Here is an 18666-nt window from a genome sequence, read left to right on the forward strand (position 1 = left end):
CCAGGTTACTCTTGACATGGTAAAATTTCCCCCTCTCAAGATGCTTTCCACTCCTAAGGAAAGTCTGGAACCAAAATGGAGCTTTAATGCCTATTGGGTGAGGGGCCTTTTCTGCATTACATCCAAATTTTTAAAGAACCATAGCATTTATAGGAAGGAGGCAGGTCAGCCACTGGTGTAAACACTTAAATTTACATCATTAGGGGAGCCCCAACCACCCCAAGCTTTCAAATGAACAACACTGTAAAGAGCCACTGAGCAGTGTCATTCTTCCAAGTGTTTAGGCAGCATTTTTGCCATTTTCCAAGACGCAATTTGGGTAACTTACTGCATGGTACAAAACATTTGTTTTGGACTATGCCACTAGCTGAAGAAGACAGATTTGGTGGTAGATAAAAGCCACAACCAGTGCCATAAACAAAGTCAATTCACTCGTCACTCCCCATGAAGATACTCTTCTCATCCCACCATTAATGGTCCTCATTCACACTGACTATTTAACACAAAGAAATTTTCGGTCAGTCTTTTTCTCCTACACCCAGGTCAGTATGTTACAAAGCCTCCAAAGTTAGGGTGTTGCATTGTATCGACAATGGCAAAGCAGTAAAATACTAGCCTTTTCACATCCCAGTAGACAGTTCTCTACTATTACTGTTACAGAGCAACAGTAAGCTCTGCAAAGAAGGCAGTAAAGCTTTTCTCTGCTAATCTTTGAATATTAACGTCATGTCTCAAGTTCATTAAAAGACAAAAGTTACAGACTTCTGCTCCCCTCAAGTTGAAGAATAATATCCATCAGCATGAAGACCAAGGCAAAATATGAGCATGATCTTTTAATGTTAGATTTTAATAAAAATAAGTGTGCTTGTTGGGATTTGGTAGGAATTTTTGCTCCCTCCCCACCCCCACATTCATTATTTTGGTACAAGGGCCTGTTAGATCACAGTAGAAGAAAAACTGGTTAAAAAACTGCAACTGTCATCAATGAAACACAAGATACCTGAATTATTATTATGGACAAGCATTTGTAAGTCAGAAATGGTAAAACAATTAAAATCTTGCCTTCTGAAATTTTTGTAGAAGATACACTTGTCTTCATCTTGGCCAAAAGTAGTTTCCATTAAAAAATGCAGTAGGCAGCAAGAGAAAAAAAAAAAATCCTAGGACTTCTCCAGCAGCGGTTTGATTTACCACATGTATACTTGAGCAATTTTGGTATAGTCATCGAAAGTATGTCTGTCTGCCCAGGAGTTAATCTGGATCCATGTCTGTCCAACTCAGCAGAAATGCAAAACATTTAGGCCATCAATATTAAAATTGAGGTTAATCTCATTCGTACAGAGAGTACATTCAAAAATGCTGCTGACAAGTTCACTGATTAAGAGCTCGGTTTTGTTTGAATTTTTTTTTTTCCTTATTTAACTGATTTAACTTCATGGTATGAAACTAAATATATATATATACACGACTTATTTATATCAGCAATCATACACAGAAACTGCAAGTTTAAGTAATGCAAAAAGCGTATGTCAGACACAGGAATTGGAGAGTGTGAAAAAGTCACAAATCACCTTAATCTTGCCCTATGGCGGTCTTGAAATAAGATTATGAATCTTAAGTGTACAGCAGTATGAATATATAATAAGTTTTAACATGCAATTTTTCCACAAGTATTAGAGCTTCACAGCCTTTTATTACTTCAGTATGATTGTATTAAAGTATCATTGTCTGGAAATGACAAAGTATGTTTATCGTTTCTAAATATACATATGGAAGATGCAATACTTGAACCAGGGCTGAGAATGCCATCATTTAAAAAGAGCCATCTTATCCCAGTGAGTGTTGTCTTCTTAAATTGTCACAACATTTGGCTTCTTTCTTTGGGTTCTTCCTGCATATGCTCCTAAAAATGAAGTAAAACCATTACCATTTTACAATTATCAGTACTGGTTTTGTAACGGGGTTATCCAACAAAAATAGCTGAAAAAGTTTAGGACAAATTTTTTTTTTAAAGCAGTATCATATATTCAGTGGCTACTTTTTAAATTACAGTTTTCATAACATTATACCCAAAATGCCTTACAAAAATTACCTATTGGTTTGAAAATAACAACATTTTTTAGTATTTCCTTCCTCAGTAACTATTTCATCTTCTTGTCGGTTACTCTGAACCATCTACAATTCCCAATTTTTTAAAAGAAAAGTCTGTCACATCACAAAGACAGATTAACTATGCCATGTACTACTTTCAAACAAACTATCAATTAAAAAATATAATACAAGTCAAATATTTAAGATAACTCTTTTTTCTCAGCTGCCACATTAATAAACTGAGAGACATTTGCAGGTTTCCATATGTTGATATACACAACCAGAATTAAAAGCGCAGTATGAATAAGGTCATCAGACAGAGCCCTTTTAAAAGGAAAGCTGCTCAAGTATAAAAATCATAATAAATATAACTCTCCACATGGGATAAATATAATATATATATTTAGAAAGTCATATTATACTATGCATAGCACAAGTATCTTCCAGTAACAAGGCTTTAGCACTGCAGACTGCTAAAAAGTAGCACAATTCAGCATTCATTAGGTTCAGGCAGTTATTGAGAGTGTCCAGCAATGTGCGCAAACATTTACCGCATGGTGCAGAGCAGTGGAAATGGAAGACAGCCATGGAAGTGAAATAATTACCAGGCAATTAAATGAATGTGACAAACTCAGTGCCAGTCCTTTCTTGGCTCTTCAGTTACTCTTTGGCAGAGTTGCAATGGTTACTTACAGGTGCCCAAGGGCTACATTCAGCACAGTGCAAAGCAGCTTTGGAAATGCCCACAGAGACCTTACCACAGCAGGATCCCTCACATCTGAACACTGTTTCCCACTATACAAAAAGGCATTCTTGCTGGCCCAGCACTCCAGTGCTGTACTCTTCAGCTCACTTGTGATCTTCTGGGACAAACAACCAGGCTGACAGGCATGATGCTTTATTAGTGATTTAACACTAACTCTCAACTCTCCTCAAGTGCACTCCAAGTTGTATCAAAATCTCACATACAGAATAGAACAATAAAGGGAAGCATTAAAAATCCCAGCAATCTAGGCTAAGGAACTGAAGAAGCCAAATTTTATTAAAACATTACAGCCCTCCTGAACACAATTATCAACCAACCTTTTCCAATGGCAAGGGGAGCAATTACGTGAGGCCTCTCCTGTGATGTACCATTGACCAGCTATTCACACATAGCAGGTCTGACACCCTCCCGAAGTGCCTGAATGCCAGCACACACCATCTCACACGGGCAATCTGCTCCCTGCTCAGCCTGGACAGGCATGCAGGAAAGACCACGCTTGGCCAAGTGCTGCTGCCACCCAAATACTCTGTGTGCCTCATGCCCCATATTTCTTTTCCACAACACTTACTCAGACTGGGCAGAAACAAAGGAGATTAATAGGTCTAGTTGTAGCAGCTGCCTGATCTCAACCACCTTCTCTCTAACACAATCAGATGACATTAAATGCCCTGCCTGGCATAGTTTGCAGGCTATTGACTAAACATCTTGGTCCTATTTAAAATAATTAAAAAAAAAAAAAATTCAACAAATAAGACTCTTTACAGATTTATTAGTTTGTGGTTTTTTCTTTAGCACAGAACTTTGGGTTGAAAGAGTACAAAACAACAAAAACTAATTTTGGGATCACCAGTTGATTCCAAAGCGAAATGCCTTCTTGGCAGAAAAAGACAAGAGTGGTATTAAAGCTACAAAGCACTTTGCAGACAGAATTTAAAACAATCAGAAGAAGGGAAAAAAAAAAAAAAAAGAGAAGCTGCATAAGTATGTTATTGTTTTCTTCTGAGGGTTTGTCTCATGCCTAATTTTAATATATTAAAAATAACAGTATTCTACTAATTCTCCTTCCCTTTCGCCCCTTTAATAAGCAGAATTTAATTGGGATTCAGGGATAAATGAAGACAAGAAATTAAATAACAATATTACAGGTTAGGCATACAGCAGACTGGTATCATTGCAGATATAAATACATCTCTGTATTGCTTAGACCAAGCCACTGCTACAAGTCTTTGTTTTCTGACATACACCACTTCTACTAAAATAAGAGAAGCATCTCTCTTGAAAAAGACTATTACTTCAAAACACCATATTTAAAAAAAAAAAAAATAACAAAAACCCCCTGTTCAACATACTGGCAACCCTTTCACTACTCACATTTTATCCATATATAAAGAAAACCATGTTTTATTTAAATGAATTCAACTTGAGTTTTTTTCATTATTGCAAAATTATGCAGATTATTTCTTTCATTCCAAGTGTTCCCCATCTAATAATTTCAGAATTAATTCACTATTAATTTAGTACAAGTAGTCTATGGTATTTATAAAGGAGCATACAGAAGTACTAGTATTACATGGAAAAACATGCAATGTCCAAACACTAAATGAGGTTATGTTGTGCAACCAGAACTAGGCACCATACAATTTCTTAGACACATCTGCTATAAATTCCAAGGCCACCACAAAAGGCATTAAAGAGCTTTCCAGATATTCAACAAATAGCAATAAGGAAAGGCAAAGAGAAATTTAGAGATACATCCCAAAGGATTATTTTCATTGCCAGGTATCAGCTGTCACGACTTAGATAATTATGACTCAGGCACTTAGAGCAGCACACACTGCCAACACAGAAGAGTGAGAATGAATGCTTTAATTGGATGTCTGATGCCAAACGCAAATGTAAAAACCACTGTGGATCATTACGAGCTGAGCATGAGTTACAGGAGATTGGGGATGGCATCCAAATCTCAAATCAGTGCTAAACCTGACACTGACACGACCACTACTCTTTTACAACCTCTGTAATAGTGTAACTCATAGAGGTCTTAAGTGTTTTGTTGTCCCTGTTCTTCAATACTTTCATTTACTACTTAATACCAGACACATTTTTGCAAACTTGCAGATGAATACTTGCCTTAATGGCTACCTCTGGTTGCTAAAATTATACTGCTTCCTTTATTTTCTTCTTCATATTTCAGAGAGAGTATTTACTACCTCTGCTTATTTTTCTGTAGTGTCACTGGGTGCAGCTGAACAACTGCCTTGCTCCACTTTAGTGGTGACAGCACTGCCAGGAGAATTGGCAACAGAAGAATAAATGAACAAACCTTGGTTGTGATCTCATAGTTTGTTTTTGTATTTTCCCCTCCTTTTTTTTTTTTTTTAACTCTTCAATCTGAAATACTACAGATGTGTATGCATAGTTTTACTATACATCCTTCTATGGCCTCTTGGCTTCACGAAGCACTATTAAAAGACCAAACACTCTGGGAAAACATCACATTTAAACAGTGCACACACTGCAATGAAATTTGCAGATGCTCCCTGCCAGCATTGCTCCAGGGCAGCAATAAATGAGAATTTCCCTTATAGGAAAGGTTTGATACTTAATACATAAAGATAATTCAGATGACTATGGAAAACAGTTGAAATCCTACCACATTGTAAATTTGCCTTATTGAGCCCCAAATTTCCCAATTCTTATACTTGAGTTGTGGAACTCCACTTTGAGAGCAAAGTGTAATTAAGATCTTAAACAGTTTTAAAACCTATAAATCACCTTACCTTTTGATAAATTAAGGCCTGTTACTTACATTTAAAATCTGATTAAAAAAAAACGGAAATTGTGTAAGATGTTTCATAGTGGTTTTTATTCCCTTTGTGCCTGAACAGGCTGAAAACTGAGAGGTTTGGCATTATTATCAAACTTTTTTAATAAAAGGTAACCAATCGGTGGTATCTGTATGTACGTACAGGAATACTCCACTTTTAAAATTAGGTCATTAATACTCAAACATTCTGTAAATTTCTACAGTAATACATATAGTTTTAGGACTGTATCATGACTGAACTCCCAACAGTAAGTCTGAAACTGTCCTTCCTGTTCTTTCAATAGGCTTTGTGCTGAAGACAAGTTACGTGTGTGTACAGAATGAAGAATCAAATGACATTAAGACTCTAATCCACGTCTATTTTGACTACTATTACCTTCTCAAATAGCTACAGTGAATATATCTGGCAAGCTTTCTTATGACTGGGCATCTGGTGAGGGAAAGCAAGTGAGCTGTGCAGTACATTCTATATACAATGTTTATAGAATTTGAAAGTGGATGGTTAAGTTACCAGCACATGTTTGTTTAAAGAGATAGGTTAGATTTAAGACATAGCAAAGCAGGTGCACAACAAAAGGAAAACAATATATCACCCATTTACTTTTTCTGGATTCTAGTAACTTATTTACTATAAAATCCAAGCACCAATTTTCTACACACCTGAAACAGCCTTGTTAGACACTCTGCTCTCTGAGGCCTTCTTTCTATTTTGCTCAACCCCCTTCATTGAGGTCTTAGGGGTTCTAATTAAATATAAAAAAATTAATAAGTCACTTGCAACAAAGTTGAAAGGCTGTATCCAAAAATATAAAGACACTATCAAACTGTGTTTGGCATGAAAACATTTTTAGTTTCCCACAGAGCCTCCTCCTGAGTACAATTCCTATTGACATTATTATGGCTTACATAGATGCATTAAATAGGAGAACATCTCCCCGTGAACAGATTTTTAAAACTCTATTCAAGAAACTAATTCAGTTCAGACACTGGCATTACAGTCTACATATAAAAATATACATATTTCATTAAGTGGAAGCAAAGCTTCATGGAATGAATGTTACAAATAGAAATGTTGGAACACAGTGTAAATGGAGACAATACACAAGAGGATGAGAATGCTAAATATTTCTTGCAGAATAAGGTAAACAAAGCTTCATCAATCTCTCAGAATACTGTGAGAAGTAATTATTTTTACTTTGAACAACAGCTGCACCAGCATGTGTAAATATTATTCAAAAATCATTGTGCTCTTGCACTTTGCATTTACTTCCATCTTTAGGCTATAAACAAGCTGTGCCCTTACCCTTGTCTGCAAAGCAGTCTATGAACTGGGGCATTCTGTCCTTGATTTGGTTGAAGTACACTGTCAAAACACAAAATTTTATTAGCGCTTTTTCCTTTCTTAAAAAAAAAATATCTCATAAATAATATGGAATTATGCATTTATTTCACATAACAAATTTCAGAAAGGCTAGCAGGATCTGTAATGCAGATGACACGCAGGCAGAAGTGGCAGAAATTAAAATTCCAGAATAGGATTACTACTTCTGCTATTTAAAGCAAAGAAATAAAAAAGAACTTGATAAAACTCCCTCAATAGTGCCTTGGGCTCCTAGTCACTGATAAGAACATACAGGAAAAAAGGACTGAATCGCTTTAGTCACTCAAGATTGAACTATATTAGTAGACAGCATGTCTTCAAAGCATTTGGGTAAGCATGGGATAAAAATTGTTTTTAAAGGATGCCAGGTATCTGACTTCTTATACTAGAAAGGTGCAGATAGGCCTCATATGAGAAAGGCTGCTTTCTTCCTCAACAGCAAGTACTGAAGACTAATTTCTGTGATTTAAGCAGTCACACGATCTAGAAGCAAGAACTTTTCCTCACAACAGAAAGCCACTTTTCTGACAACTTTCTACAGATAAGCATATCAATTATTACATTGCAAAGTAAAGGGTATTAAGAAAAGTAATGTCACACTGAAGCTTAAGACATACTAATAGTGTATCTCAGAGAAAAACCTTGAACCTGAGCACAGAGATTTGAAGCCATAAATAATTTCTGAAGATAAAATTTCAGAACTGACTCTGAAGAAAATAAACCTTTTCTATCTAATAAGCTAAAAAAAACCCTCCTCAGACCATGCTAAATCAGATTTCATTACCATCCATCATAAGTGGCAGGAATTGAGCTGACTGATGGCAAACCAGCAACACAGATCAAAGAACCTATCATTATAAGACAGTTTCTTAAAAGCATCCTAATGCAAGTAAACTTCACTCACCGGCTTTCAGGAGTTTTTTGTTTTATTATTATTTTTTTACTGGGAATTCCCATTTCTGAAGCCCTAGAGAAACAAAAGTATTGAAACATATTTGAATTATAAAATCATTATCTAGGTCTTCAACAGAAACAATAAGAGAAAACCTACAAGAGGATCTACATCTACATGTAATACTGCCAGAGCAGTACTACAGGTTATCACTTTTTACTCATAAGCAAGTAAAATGCAACTGTTCAGTCCACTGTGTTGCAGGATAATGACTGCTACCATCCCTCCAAAAATCTTTGCCAGAGATACTCTATCAAGTATCTCTATTGCTGGGCACTTTAGAAAGACTGACAAAATAACTTGGAGCATTATTTACAATTTAAAAAATCAACCATAAACAGTGCTCACCACTGGAATATAGCAGAAATACACAACCCAAGGACAAGTATTTTTTTCTCATACAAACAAGAAATCTCTCAAAAGTAAGAGCAAACTACTATTAGTAAGATACCACACACCTGAAGACAGTTTTTCATTCACTCCGTTCTAGGAGAGATGTTAGTTTGCAAAGAAGCTGTTACTCCAAAAACTTTTCACTATTTCCAATGCCTACTACTCATTCTCTTGCACCCCCACCCCCACCACCACAGAGGGAGAGCTGCACATACTTCATGTACTTTTTCCTGTCCAGAGATTTCTGTGTAGCTGTTGAAAGTGTTGCTCTCTCTCTTGGGCTCTTTACTTTATCCTAAAAAAGCAAAAGAACCAACAATAACACTAGTTACTGCTCTTATTGAGCTTAACCCCATCTGATATGCCCCTACTTAAAGAAATAAAGTTTAAATAAAACCCCAACAACAAAACCAACACTGTTTTCAGTACTAAGTTCACATTCAGACTAAATTCAAGGGGTTTTTTCTTTTTTAAAATTAAAGGATTTTCCTTATAATAACAGATTTAAAAGGGTAGTGTGCCATAACCAATTCTTGTTATGGAGTTCTTGTTATTACTTTCACCATGTTTCTCATTCTAATTTTTATATATCTACACATTAAAAGTTTCACCATAATAATCTCCTACTGCACTGACCTCTTTTTTTTTTTTTTTTATTTGAAGAAAGTTACGTACAGAAGCATAATTAAACAACAATTGAGATTTTGAAAACTTTCTACTGGGTGAGAAATAATCTCTTAAAAGCAAAATGATTCAATACTTAAAGTCTTAAACCAGTTCTCTTAAATATAACACACCATTTGCCTGAGCATCTTCTCTTTACGAACTTCACGATCATGACGCAAAATATTCATTCTTTCTGATGCCTCCATCGTAAAAAAGATGTCATGGATGTCATACAGAGCCGCTCGCAGCTGGAAAGAATAATTAAAATTTTAATAAAATATTCAGTCAAGTTAACATGGTTTTGATCATTAAGCTCTCTTTCATTTTAAACAAAACACTTGAGAAGATAATCTTGAAATCTTTCTTAATGTGTCAGCACAGAAGTAGAATCTTCACAGCCATAGTTTAAACTTTTTACTTTCAACAAAGTCACTGTGGAGGTTTTAGGTATTTATACTGCAAAAGCAGAACAGATAGGAAAGAATTAAAAAAAAAAAAAAGGTTTGAATTGTGTCACCTGAGCCATTACTCTTTCATGAAGTGATGCATCTTGTGCTGAAACACTTCCTCTTTTTAATGGGGCTTCAGACTGAAAATTTTTTATGAACTCCATAGTATCCTGGAGAAGATGGGAAAATAAGATTAAGCACCAAGCACAGTCCTTCACAACAAAGCAATCATTACAAACTATACATGTAGGACATATATTCTTTGTCTGATCTGGACCTTATGACTCTAAGCAACGCAACAAACATATTTACATGACAGACATTCACAAATTCCTCTGAAAGCAGAAAATGCATTATTTCATCTTTCAGCTGAAGATAGGAACAAAAACAAACAGGAGAAGCTGCATAATATAAAAATGCTGATCTTACTTTTACAGTTTGCTTAAGATGTTTCAGTTTTTCTGTTTGCAGGAGTCTACGAGTGAGAAAACCTCTGGCCACAGCAGTGATCTTATCAAACTTCATTTGTATCTCTGAACTGAAAACCTTAAAAGAAAACACATTGTTTTCTAAACATTTGATAAAAAAGCAAGAATTATGAATTATTTCTCAAATAACATCAATCATGTGACTTAAGTTTTCAAGTAAGAAACAAGCTGTTGATAAATGTTTTGGCTAGGCCAGAAGTACTCACCATATTCACTTAGCAGAAGCAATATACTGTGATATGATTATTTTGCATATATAAGCAATAAGAAAAATATCTTCCGGAGTTCTCTCATGTAATCAAAGACAATATAGGAAGGGATACAAAACTTTTCTGTGAGATTTATTACTGCACAGCTATTACAAAGTTACCAGTGTCTTAAAGAAAATAGAGGGATTTATAAACTATAAATAAATCTTTTTTTAACTTACCTGAGTCCACCTAGTTTTGATCCTGTTACTTGGCCTAGATACTGAGGTTTTTATAACACCACTACTCGATGGTCCCCAGAGAAAGAATGAAGTTTCACTTGTTGAAGCAAAGGTGTTAGGTGTTGTAGTATGAGCAAAACCTGCACACAAAGAAGAACGTACAGTTCAAAACACACTTTTGTCCATAAAGTAATGACTATGCATGCATATACACTCAGCTCAGAGGTAGCAGGTTTGTTTACAAGGTTGCTTATAGGCAAGAAGGAATCTGAATATTTTTAATTCCTTTCCTAGCAAAATGTGCTGAACAGAAGACAAAACAAAGCATTTCGTAATGGTCTGGAACAGGTGAGAGGTGTTCCATCAGCTACAGCAGTACATCCTTGCAGTCAAGACCACTGGGCAGAGCCCCTCTAATCTTCCTACACAAACGAGAACACCTGGCCCACAGCTGTTCAGCTGTGTGCCATGAGAATGAACCTTCTGTGACATGATGCAAATCCACATCCTCATCCTTGATCAAATAAGCTTACTCTTAGCTCGTTTTCCCTCAAATATGCCCTATAACAATTATATAACAAATGCAATACATGGAACACTACAAGGATGGCTGGAACTGCTAAATGCCAGATAGACAAAGACACAACACAGAATTCGTTTTACATATGCTGTCAGCTGAAGGCAGCAGCTGCCCACATATCCTGACCAACAAGTGCCCTATGACAGGAACACTGCATTTATCAATACAGTGGGGCAGCTGGTCCAGTCAAGCACTGCAGAGCAAAATATATCATATTGTTTAATCTATATTTTATCCTCTCAGTTTTACCAATACTGGTGGAGTTTGCATTATGGACTGTCTCCAGCTGAGACTGCACACTTTCCAGCAAGCCACTTTCTGTTTTTTTCCTCCACTCCAACTCCATCCTACTGTTAATATTCACTTTGGAAATTTCTATTTCCGTTGTAGCAACATTCTTTCCTTTCAACTTTCTCTGCTGCTCTTCCAGTTCCTACAAAAGAAAGAATCAACTATGAAACTATTTTTCTAATTCTGCAAAGCAACAGAACATACATTTTAAAACCAACTGCTTCCTGACAAACTGCAATACAACACATATGCCCTTTGCTTAGAATTTTTTCCGTTTTTACCTTACCTTCTGCAATTTCTCCTGTTCTCTCTCTTGTTCAGCTATCAGAATTGACAGTTGTTGTGCATGCTGCTCTTCAAGTCTCTTCCTCATTTCTTCCAAGGCCAACATTTTAGTTTTTAAAATATCTTCTGAGAAGATACATTACAAAGAATCAAGTATTAAATAATTTCTGTATGATCTTTGCCACAGCCATACATGCTTTTAACAGGAGTAATTTGCGTCATCAGTAAAAAGGTGCAACATATCTTTGATACCAGGTTTCCATTATGTATTGCAAAGAACCTTGATATCAGGTTTCCATTATGTATTGCAAAGAACCTCATCAGTTACTACAGTCCTTCAAAATATTTGCATGTTTGCATTTGTGGGATAAGCATGTGAATGGAACAGCAGTAACACCAACAGAGCCTCTATTAAAATAAGGAAGAACATAAAAAGTCTAGCCCTAAGAACAGTATACCTACACTTGCTTGAGTGAGTTAAAATTATTTATGCAACTTCAGCTTGATTTGGCAGACACAGACAGACGTAACACAGTCTGGAATCCGAAGAAAATACCTATAGTGATTTGCAACCCATTGAAAGATACTTTCTTTTAATTTTCACAGGCTATCTTTTCTTTTAGAAGTCTTATTGAGACATCATGGAATTAGACATAATTTTCTTAATAAAACTAAATTCCAATTTCTACATTCAAATTGGAGATTAATATTTGTGCTGTCAAATGATACCTTTGAGAATAAATACAGAATTCACAAAACTGATACACAATGTTTTAGCTGATGTTTCCTTATAAACTGTTTAATCAAGTATTTGTTACAAATAACTGTTCTAAGACTTCTGACTCCAATTGACTCCTAAGACTGCAATTACTCCATTCTGTAGCAGTTAAAAACAGCTCAAGTAGCAAGTTAAATTTCAGAATTTGTCATTAATTAGAGAAATAATGAGGTTACTGAAAAAAAAAATAATTCACACTAAATAAAATTTTAGTCTTTTGATATATATATACATACCTAGAAACATCGATGACTAATGATCATTGGGGTTTTTTCTAAAAGATTTATAAACTGAGAAGTAAGTTTAAGAAAACCCCTCAACTACACAAAATCTTTTACCTTTTGCCATACAATCAGGGGCTGTATTCTTGGTAATGTAAATGGATCCCACAGGATATTTCTGCTCTTGCAACCAGTGATTCTCTTGTTCTTCCATTCCAACTGTTAGAACACAGGGACTGTTGTCTTTTTGGCAGTTGTCAGTGTCTAAATCAAGTCTACGTTTTACCTTTTCAAAACTGTTTTCTAGAAGCTGCTCATTTGCTGTGGAAACACTTGGAGTGTCCATCTGCTGTTGCACATTCTTGGTCTGCATTAGTAGTGGGGATGGGTTTTCTACATCATAAGATTTATTGAGTTCTACTGGAGAATTACATTTAGTATTTTCTAGCAAACTAGATGGTTTGGTTTCATTCACAGCTAGGAGCTTCTGTGTTACTGTAGACTGACTGCTGGCAAATGGCTCATTCAGTTTTGAAGCTACAATATTAGTACTAGTCTCTACTTTATATGGCCCTATGCTGTCCATCACTACTTGTCCTTCCACTGTAGCCGATAACGTTCCTTTACTTTCCAAGTGCCCAAAGGAACGGCGATTTGGTTTCCCAACGCCCAACCCATCACAAGGACCTGAAGAATTCCTGTTGACACCAGGAACTCTGCTAGGGCAAACCATAGTGAAGTCCACCATGAACTTTGGCACTGACTCAGAAACATTATTTTTATCAGCAATATCTTGCATGATTAAATCCATTGCTCTACCCTTGCCTTTAGGACTTAACTCGTAAGCATTCACAGGGTTATTTATAACAATGTGTCCCATTGATAAAGGTCTTGGGCGCCTTCGGTGCATTTTAGGGCTCATGCTTGGCTCTGGGCTCGGCAATTTGGCGTAAGAGCCTGTGAGGCTCCTGACAATGCTACTGTCATGATCAAACATAGAAGTCTTTTTAAATTCTTCATCCGAATCTGAATCCACCAGTGGGGGCGTTCCGACTCTCATAGGTATGTCCACTTTAGAAAAACTGGATAAAGTTGACATACTTGTGTTGTTTGTATGAGTAGAGGCACCTTGGAGAAGAGTATTTGATTTATTAAGACTGGGTTTATCAAGTGTCAGAGAGGTGCAACTTCTGCCTGTAAGCTTTACTCTTTCTTTCACAGAGTCAGTTGTCTTAATGCCATCATTTTCTTTATCTGAATGACTTTCACTCATACTTCTCTTTGAATTACTTTTTGAAGTACGCTTGGTTTGCTCTTTCTCTATGTACTCCCTAGATTTCTTCATCAGGTTCTGAAGACTCATTACATATGGATCCTGGACTTCCTCATCCAACGGTGGCACTCCTAGTCCCTCTTGCTTTTGCAAAGCATGTGACGCAAGCTTATTATGCATGTTGTCAGGAGGCGCAACTCTTGGACAAGGTATGCCTTTTGAGAAGGTGCTCTCACTTTGCTTTGAAAAAACATTTTCTTCTGCTGCTTTAACTGCTTCTGTCACATTTGATGTCACCTGCCCAGTAGTATCTGCTGGCGTAAGTTCTAGCTCTGTGGAACCATGCCTTTCAGGAGAACATGTCAAATTGATGTCTGACAGAGCTGTGAAGTCAGTCGAAGCTTTTGAATCTGAATCAGGACAAGTGTTCTCAGCCTCCTGTGCATTCACATCACTCACACTAGCTCCCTTCCTGGTCTGGAAATAAAAATTGAAGACAGTCATGTATTTTCAATGAAATCTCCTCAGATTCCTGCAAGCTTCACCTGAATTTAAAAAAAAAGAATGCTAATACCTTAAAACCAATAAACATTTTCAGTTCAACTGTTACTGATTTCCTACAAATTACTTACAATACAGAGCTCTTTGCAATGAGGAAAAAGTTACTGGAATTAAAATATAAACTTGATGGTCCACTTGGCAATTTTACTGATACCAAGTATCTGACTGAAGACACTCTTTTTTTCATAAGATAATTTGGATATATTCAAATAATTTTATGGCTTCAAATTATCTTGCAAGATTCCTTTTAAAATATTAAAATATGTTTAATAAGAAATGTAACTGAAAAATTTCAGCATGAAATATAGACAAACCTATAGATGACTAAGAGCAAGTCAACAAAACTCATAATAAAAATACAGGAACTATAAAATAATTTGTTCATTTATTTACAAATCCAGTGACAGTTAAATACAAGTTTTCATTTGTCAAGTACTTGGAAAACCAAGTTGAAGTGAGAATTAAATGCTACCTCTAGCCAGCATTTGTTTAAAAGGATTTTCACACTCAAGTTATCCTATAGGTTATCCTATGTGATGCAACTCAATTATCAAGGGGACACCTTTTTAAAAAATTTTAAAAAAAGCTAACTTATTTTTGTATTGAACATACATACTCTGCTCTTGAAATCCCAAGCCAGATGACTGTTGCCATGTACACTCCAGTAAACAATGCAAACTGGTAGGTTTTGTTTGCCACTTCAGTAACTCAACAAATCCAGTACTAACTGTACGTGTTTAAGCAAGAGGTTAATTGAAACAGTTGCAATAGTCGTTAAAAGACAAATAGTACTGCTTGATTAGTTGTATTTAATATTCTTTTCAATTTAAACCTCTATTAAATTCATCATTGAAGCAGCAAAGAAAACAAAATATTTGCAGTAAAATTATAAAGCACACGACAGAATTACAAGTTATCACAAAGGTATTTTTAGTTCTGTAATCATGAGGTTGAATATAGATTATTTTCTGATTAAACTATAAGCTTGCAAATAAAGCAAGTTCTAACACTGGGTGTTTTGTTCATTTGTTTTTACAATCCATTTGTTTCAAACAGTTACAAAAGCAACTGTCAGTTATCTGGTGTGGTCTGTCTTTTGAATATACCAAAATAAGCAGTGAAAAGCAAGTCCTATGCATGACAGTGAACATAGATGTTATCACTAAATAATCAACTATCAGGTCACATAGCACAAAATACTAGCACACGCTGGTTCCAGATAGTTAACTGCTATTAATTTCATGTTTGTATTGATGAATACTTAAACCTCAGCACTTTCTCAAAATGTCTATAGAACTGAAGCAGAAGTTTTATAAAATGCTGTAAGGCAGCTTTGGACCAACGCTACCTGAACATTTTCTATAATCTCCTGTACACAATTCAACAAAGCTCTTTTCCGGGATTTCTGTCTCCAGTTTTCTAGGTCCAGTGCTTTCTGTTTGTATTGCTGTATTTCCTTTTTCTTTTCAAGGCTAAGCTGCAAAACAGAGTGTAAGAAAGATGGTTTATACCACTAAAAGCAAATTTCACTACTGAATTACAGAAATAAATTAGAAAGAAAAACAACAGAACGAAATAATAGAAGAACAATCATCATCTAAGTTGAGACTTTATACACACTTTAAATGCCAGCTTCTTTTTAACCAATTACACTTTTTTAAAATGGAAAGTCTTGAATAAAATACCTTCTTGACACACATGGAAATTAACATGAATTTAAAAGATAATTTATAAAAAATTTGCATGAACGTTACATACTATAGTATGGACTTCAAATGACACAGGACTCAAACCGCAGGACAGGTCTTTCCTGGTCCTCTATGGAGATGGGAGGTTTGGGCATCCTGTAGAGCCCTCTGTGACTGATCTTCCTACCTATACTCAAGCTATTAAGGTCTGTGAAGGACTAGCTCACACTTGCCCTCTTGAACCAGAGGTGAATTTCACAACAAGACAGAAATGTACGCAAGCAGTCTTCTGGATTCTTTCAACAATCAGAATCTGAAAATCTTCCGAACTACTACTTTAGAATATGTTGTTTGGATAAAAGTCAAAACTAAATCTATAAAACTACATCTACAAAAATTGGTTTCACAAAGTTCTACCAAACTAAATAGTCTCAAGTCAAATTATGCATTTCTTCTATGAAACCTTGAAATATCCATCCATCTGTAAATGAAAAATATTACAAAATATTTAGTCTCCAATGTATATCAGTGTCATGATTTTTGGACACCTTTGTTAGAGTCTCTCCATTCATACCTCTCATCACTGAAACAAGGAAGTCAGCTGCATTACTGCACAAACTCCCTACAGTCTTCTGCTTGGGTCTGTTTGCATTAAGCACAGAATGACTTAACATAATTGATGAGCCTATGAAATACATTAGAGGAAGCTGCAAATACACGTGAAAAAAAATTTACTTAAAAGCTTTGTAACTATCACAGTATTTCGTACTTTCACTTTTCTTTTTTGTTGACACTTTGAAACAAACTTGCACGTTCAATATTTCGAATGTCAGTATGATTTTACATGAAGTTAAGCCCAGCAATAACATTAATCTATTTAATACCACAAATATTTTTACTCCCATTGTGATGATAACAAATTTCAAGAAATTAAAGCAAATGTAGTCTATGTGCAAAAAAGTACATTTTATCCCTTTGTAAAATTAAGGCTAGGAATGCTTAGAATACATTAAGCAGCAGGCCAGATGATACCTCATACTGAGCTGTACCTTCTGTAGAATCATTACATGTGGACATCAAAGCTAGTGCCAAAAGCACAGTTAGCACACCAGGGAAGAAAAGAAAAACTAAAAAAAAAAAAAAAAGCCTTACCAGAGGGGAAAGCACTGGAACTCCATGGAATTGAATGAGGGAGATATTTTTCTGCTGAAGAGTGAAAGAGGTTTCTCTTTTTATTGCCTCTTCTTGGAATCGGGAAAGATGCTTCTTACAGAATATTTCATAGTCCTCCATCTTCATGTTAACTAAGCTGCAAAGAATAGCAACATTACTCTTCCATGTGCTTCCAACACCATGCAGAGAAAACATCATCACAACTAATTCTGTATCACTATATTCTAGGAAACAAATTATACATTAGAAAACTGAACTAAGTTTCTCTTTTCCCCATCATTAACAAAAGCTGCAAAGCTGGGTTTTTTCCCATATAAAAATAAAATCTGCATATATGAGCAAAAATAGATGTACACTGAGAAGAAAGAAAGCATTGAGATAATCAAGATTTACAACACATGATACAGACAATCTTAACCATTTCCATCAAGGACTAAACCTTTAAGGTCTCCCACAATTATCAGATGGATCCTACCAATTGTAAAAAAAAAAAAAAAAAAAAAAAAAAAAATTGCAGCCCATTTTAATTTTTTTTTTATATATATAATTAAGCTAGTATTAAAGGAAGACTAGCTTTTTATATTTAGGGGGCTGAGAGGAATTTGTGTCTTGCTCCCAATGACCCTCCTCGACACATCCCTGTATGAACAGACGCCAACACTTCCACCAAAAGAATACATTAGAGCCTACATATCTCACACTGCCCATCCCTACCGGAGTCACAATTCAGAGCCAAGCACCGGCTGCCAAGGCCTGCCAACGCTTTTGTTCCCCTCGCACACCCCTTCGCTGGTCTCTGCCTTCCTCCCACCGCCCCGGGCGCACCGAGCCCTCCCCAGACAGCCCGGCAGGACCCCCGCTCCCGGGCCCAGACGCCCCGCCTCTCCCCTGCTCTCCCGCCGGCCGCCCCGCCCCGCCCCGGCCCCACACCCACCTCCGGGGGGCAGGCGGCACCGGCGGGGCCGGGCCCGGGCCCCGCGGCCCTCCGCGCCCACCGCAGCCGCGGTAGCCGGCCCGGCGCACAGCCCCCTCACCCCCCCCCCAGGTCCTGGCGCACCCGGCCAAGCGCTCGGTACCTGCGCGGGGCCCGGAGCCCCCGGCGCGGCCCGCTCGCCTCCCGCGGCCCCGCCGCCGCCCGGCAACCGCCCCGCCCGCCCGCGGCACTACAAACCCCAGCGCGCACCGCGGCCCCGCCGCCGCTCCGCCTGCACTGGGGCCGAGAATTGAGGAAGTAGGCTGCTTCGTTCGGCCTAGGAAAGGACGTGAGCTCCATCTACGAACCTGTTCGCGTGTCTGAGCCCCGCGGGACGCGTCTGGCATTTCTGGGCGAGCTCCCCGGCGAAGGTAGCTCCAGTTCTCAGCAGTATGAGATG

General features: G+C 37.0%; 1 protein-coding gene across 5 annotated transcripts; it reads right to left on the minus strand.

Moving 5' to 3' along the window:
- Nucleotides 1-818: 818 nt before the first annotated feature.
- CCP110 (centriolar coiled-coil protein 110) lies at nucleotides 819-18661 on the minus strand. Of its 5 annotated transcripts, none has more exons than XM_032983707.2 (15): nucleotides 18575-18661; nucleotides 17273-17429; nucleotides 15781-15909; nucleotides 12716-14348; nucleotides 11601-11725; nucleotides 11273-11456; nucleotides 10444-10583; nucleotides 9955-10071; nucleotides 9594-9695; nucleotides 9208-9324; nucleotides 8626-8705; nucleotides 7970-8032; nucleotides 6988-7047; nucleotides 6345-6427; nucleotides 819-1903 (listed from the first exon to the last, which is right to left on the minus strand). In XM_032983707.2, the coding sequence occupies exons 2-15, from the start codon at nucleotides 17417-17419 to the stop codon at nucleotides 1851-1853; spliced, it is 3033 nt and encodes a 1010-aa protein (XP_032839598.1). In that variant the 5' UTR covers nucleotides 17420-17429; nucleotides 18575-18661; the 3' UTR covers nucleotides 819-1850. The 5 variants fall into 5 exon arrangements, with proteins under 5 accessions (XP_032839598.1, XP_042654762.1, XP_042654760.1 ...); XM_042798828.1 differs by lacking the exon at nucleotides 18575-18661 and adding an exon at nucleotides 18370-18458; XM_042798826.1 differs by lacking the exon at nucleotides 18575-18661 and adding an exon at nucleotides 18351-18419.
- Between the last annotated feature and the right edge of the window lie 5 nt (nucleotides 18662-18666).

This window comes from Tyto alba, unplaced genomic scaffold, assembly GCF_018691265.1.
Source record: "Tyto alba isolate M040663 unplaced genomic scaffold, T.alba_DEE_v4.0 Super-Scaffold_28, whole genome shotgun sequence".
In the NCBI taxonomy this organism is placed as follows: Eukaryota; Metazoa; Chordata; class Aves; order Strigiformes; family Tytonidae; genus Tyto; species Tyto alba.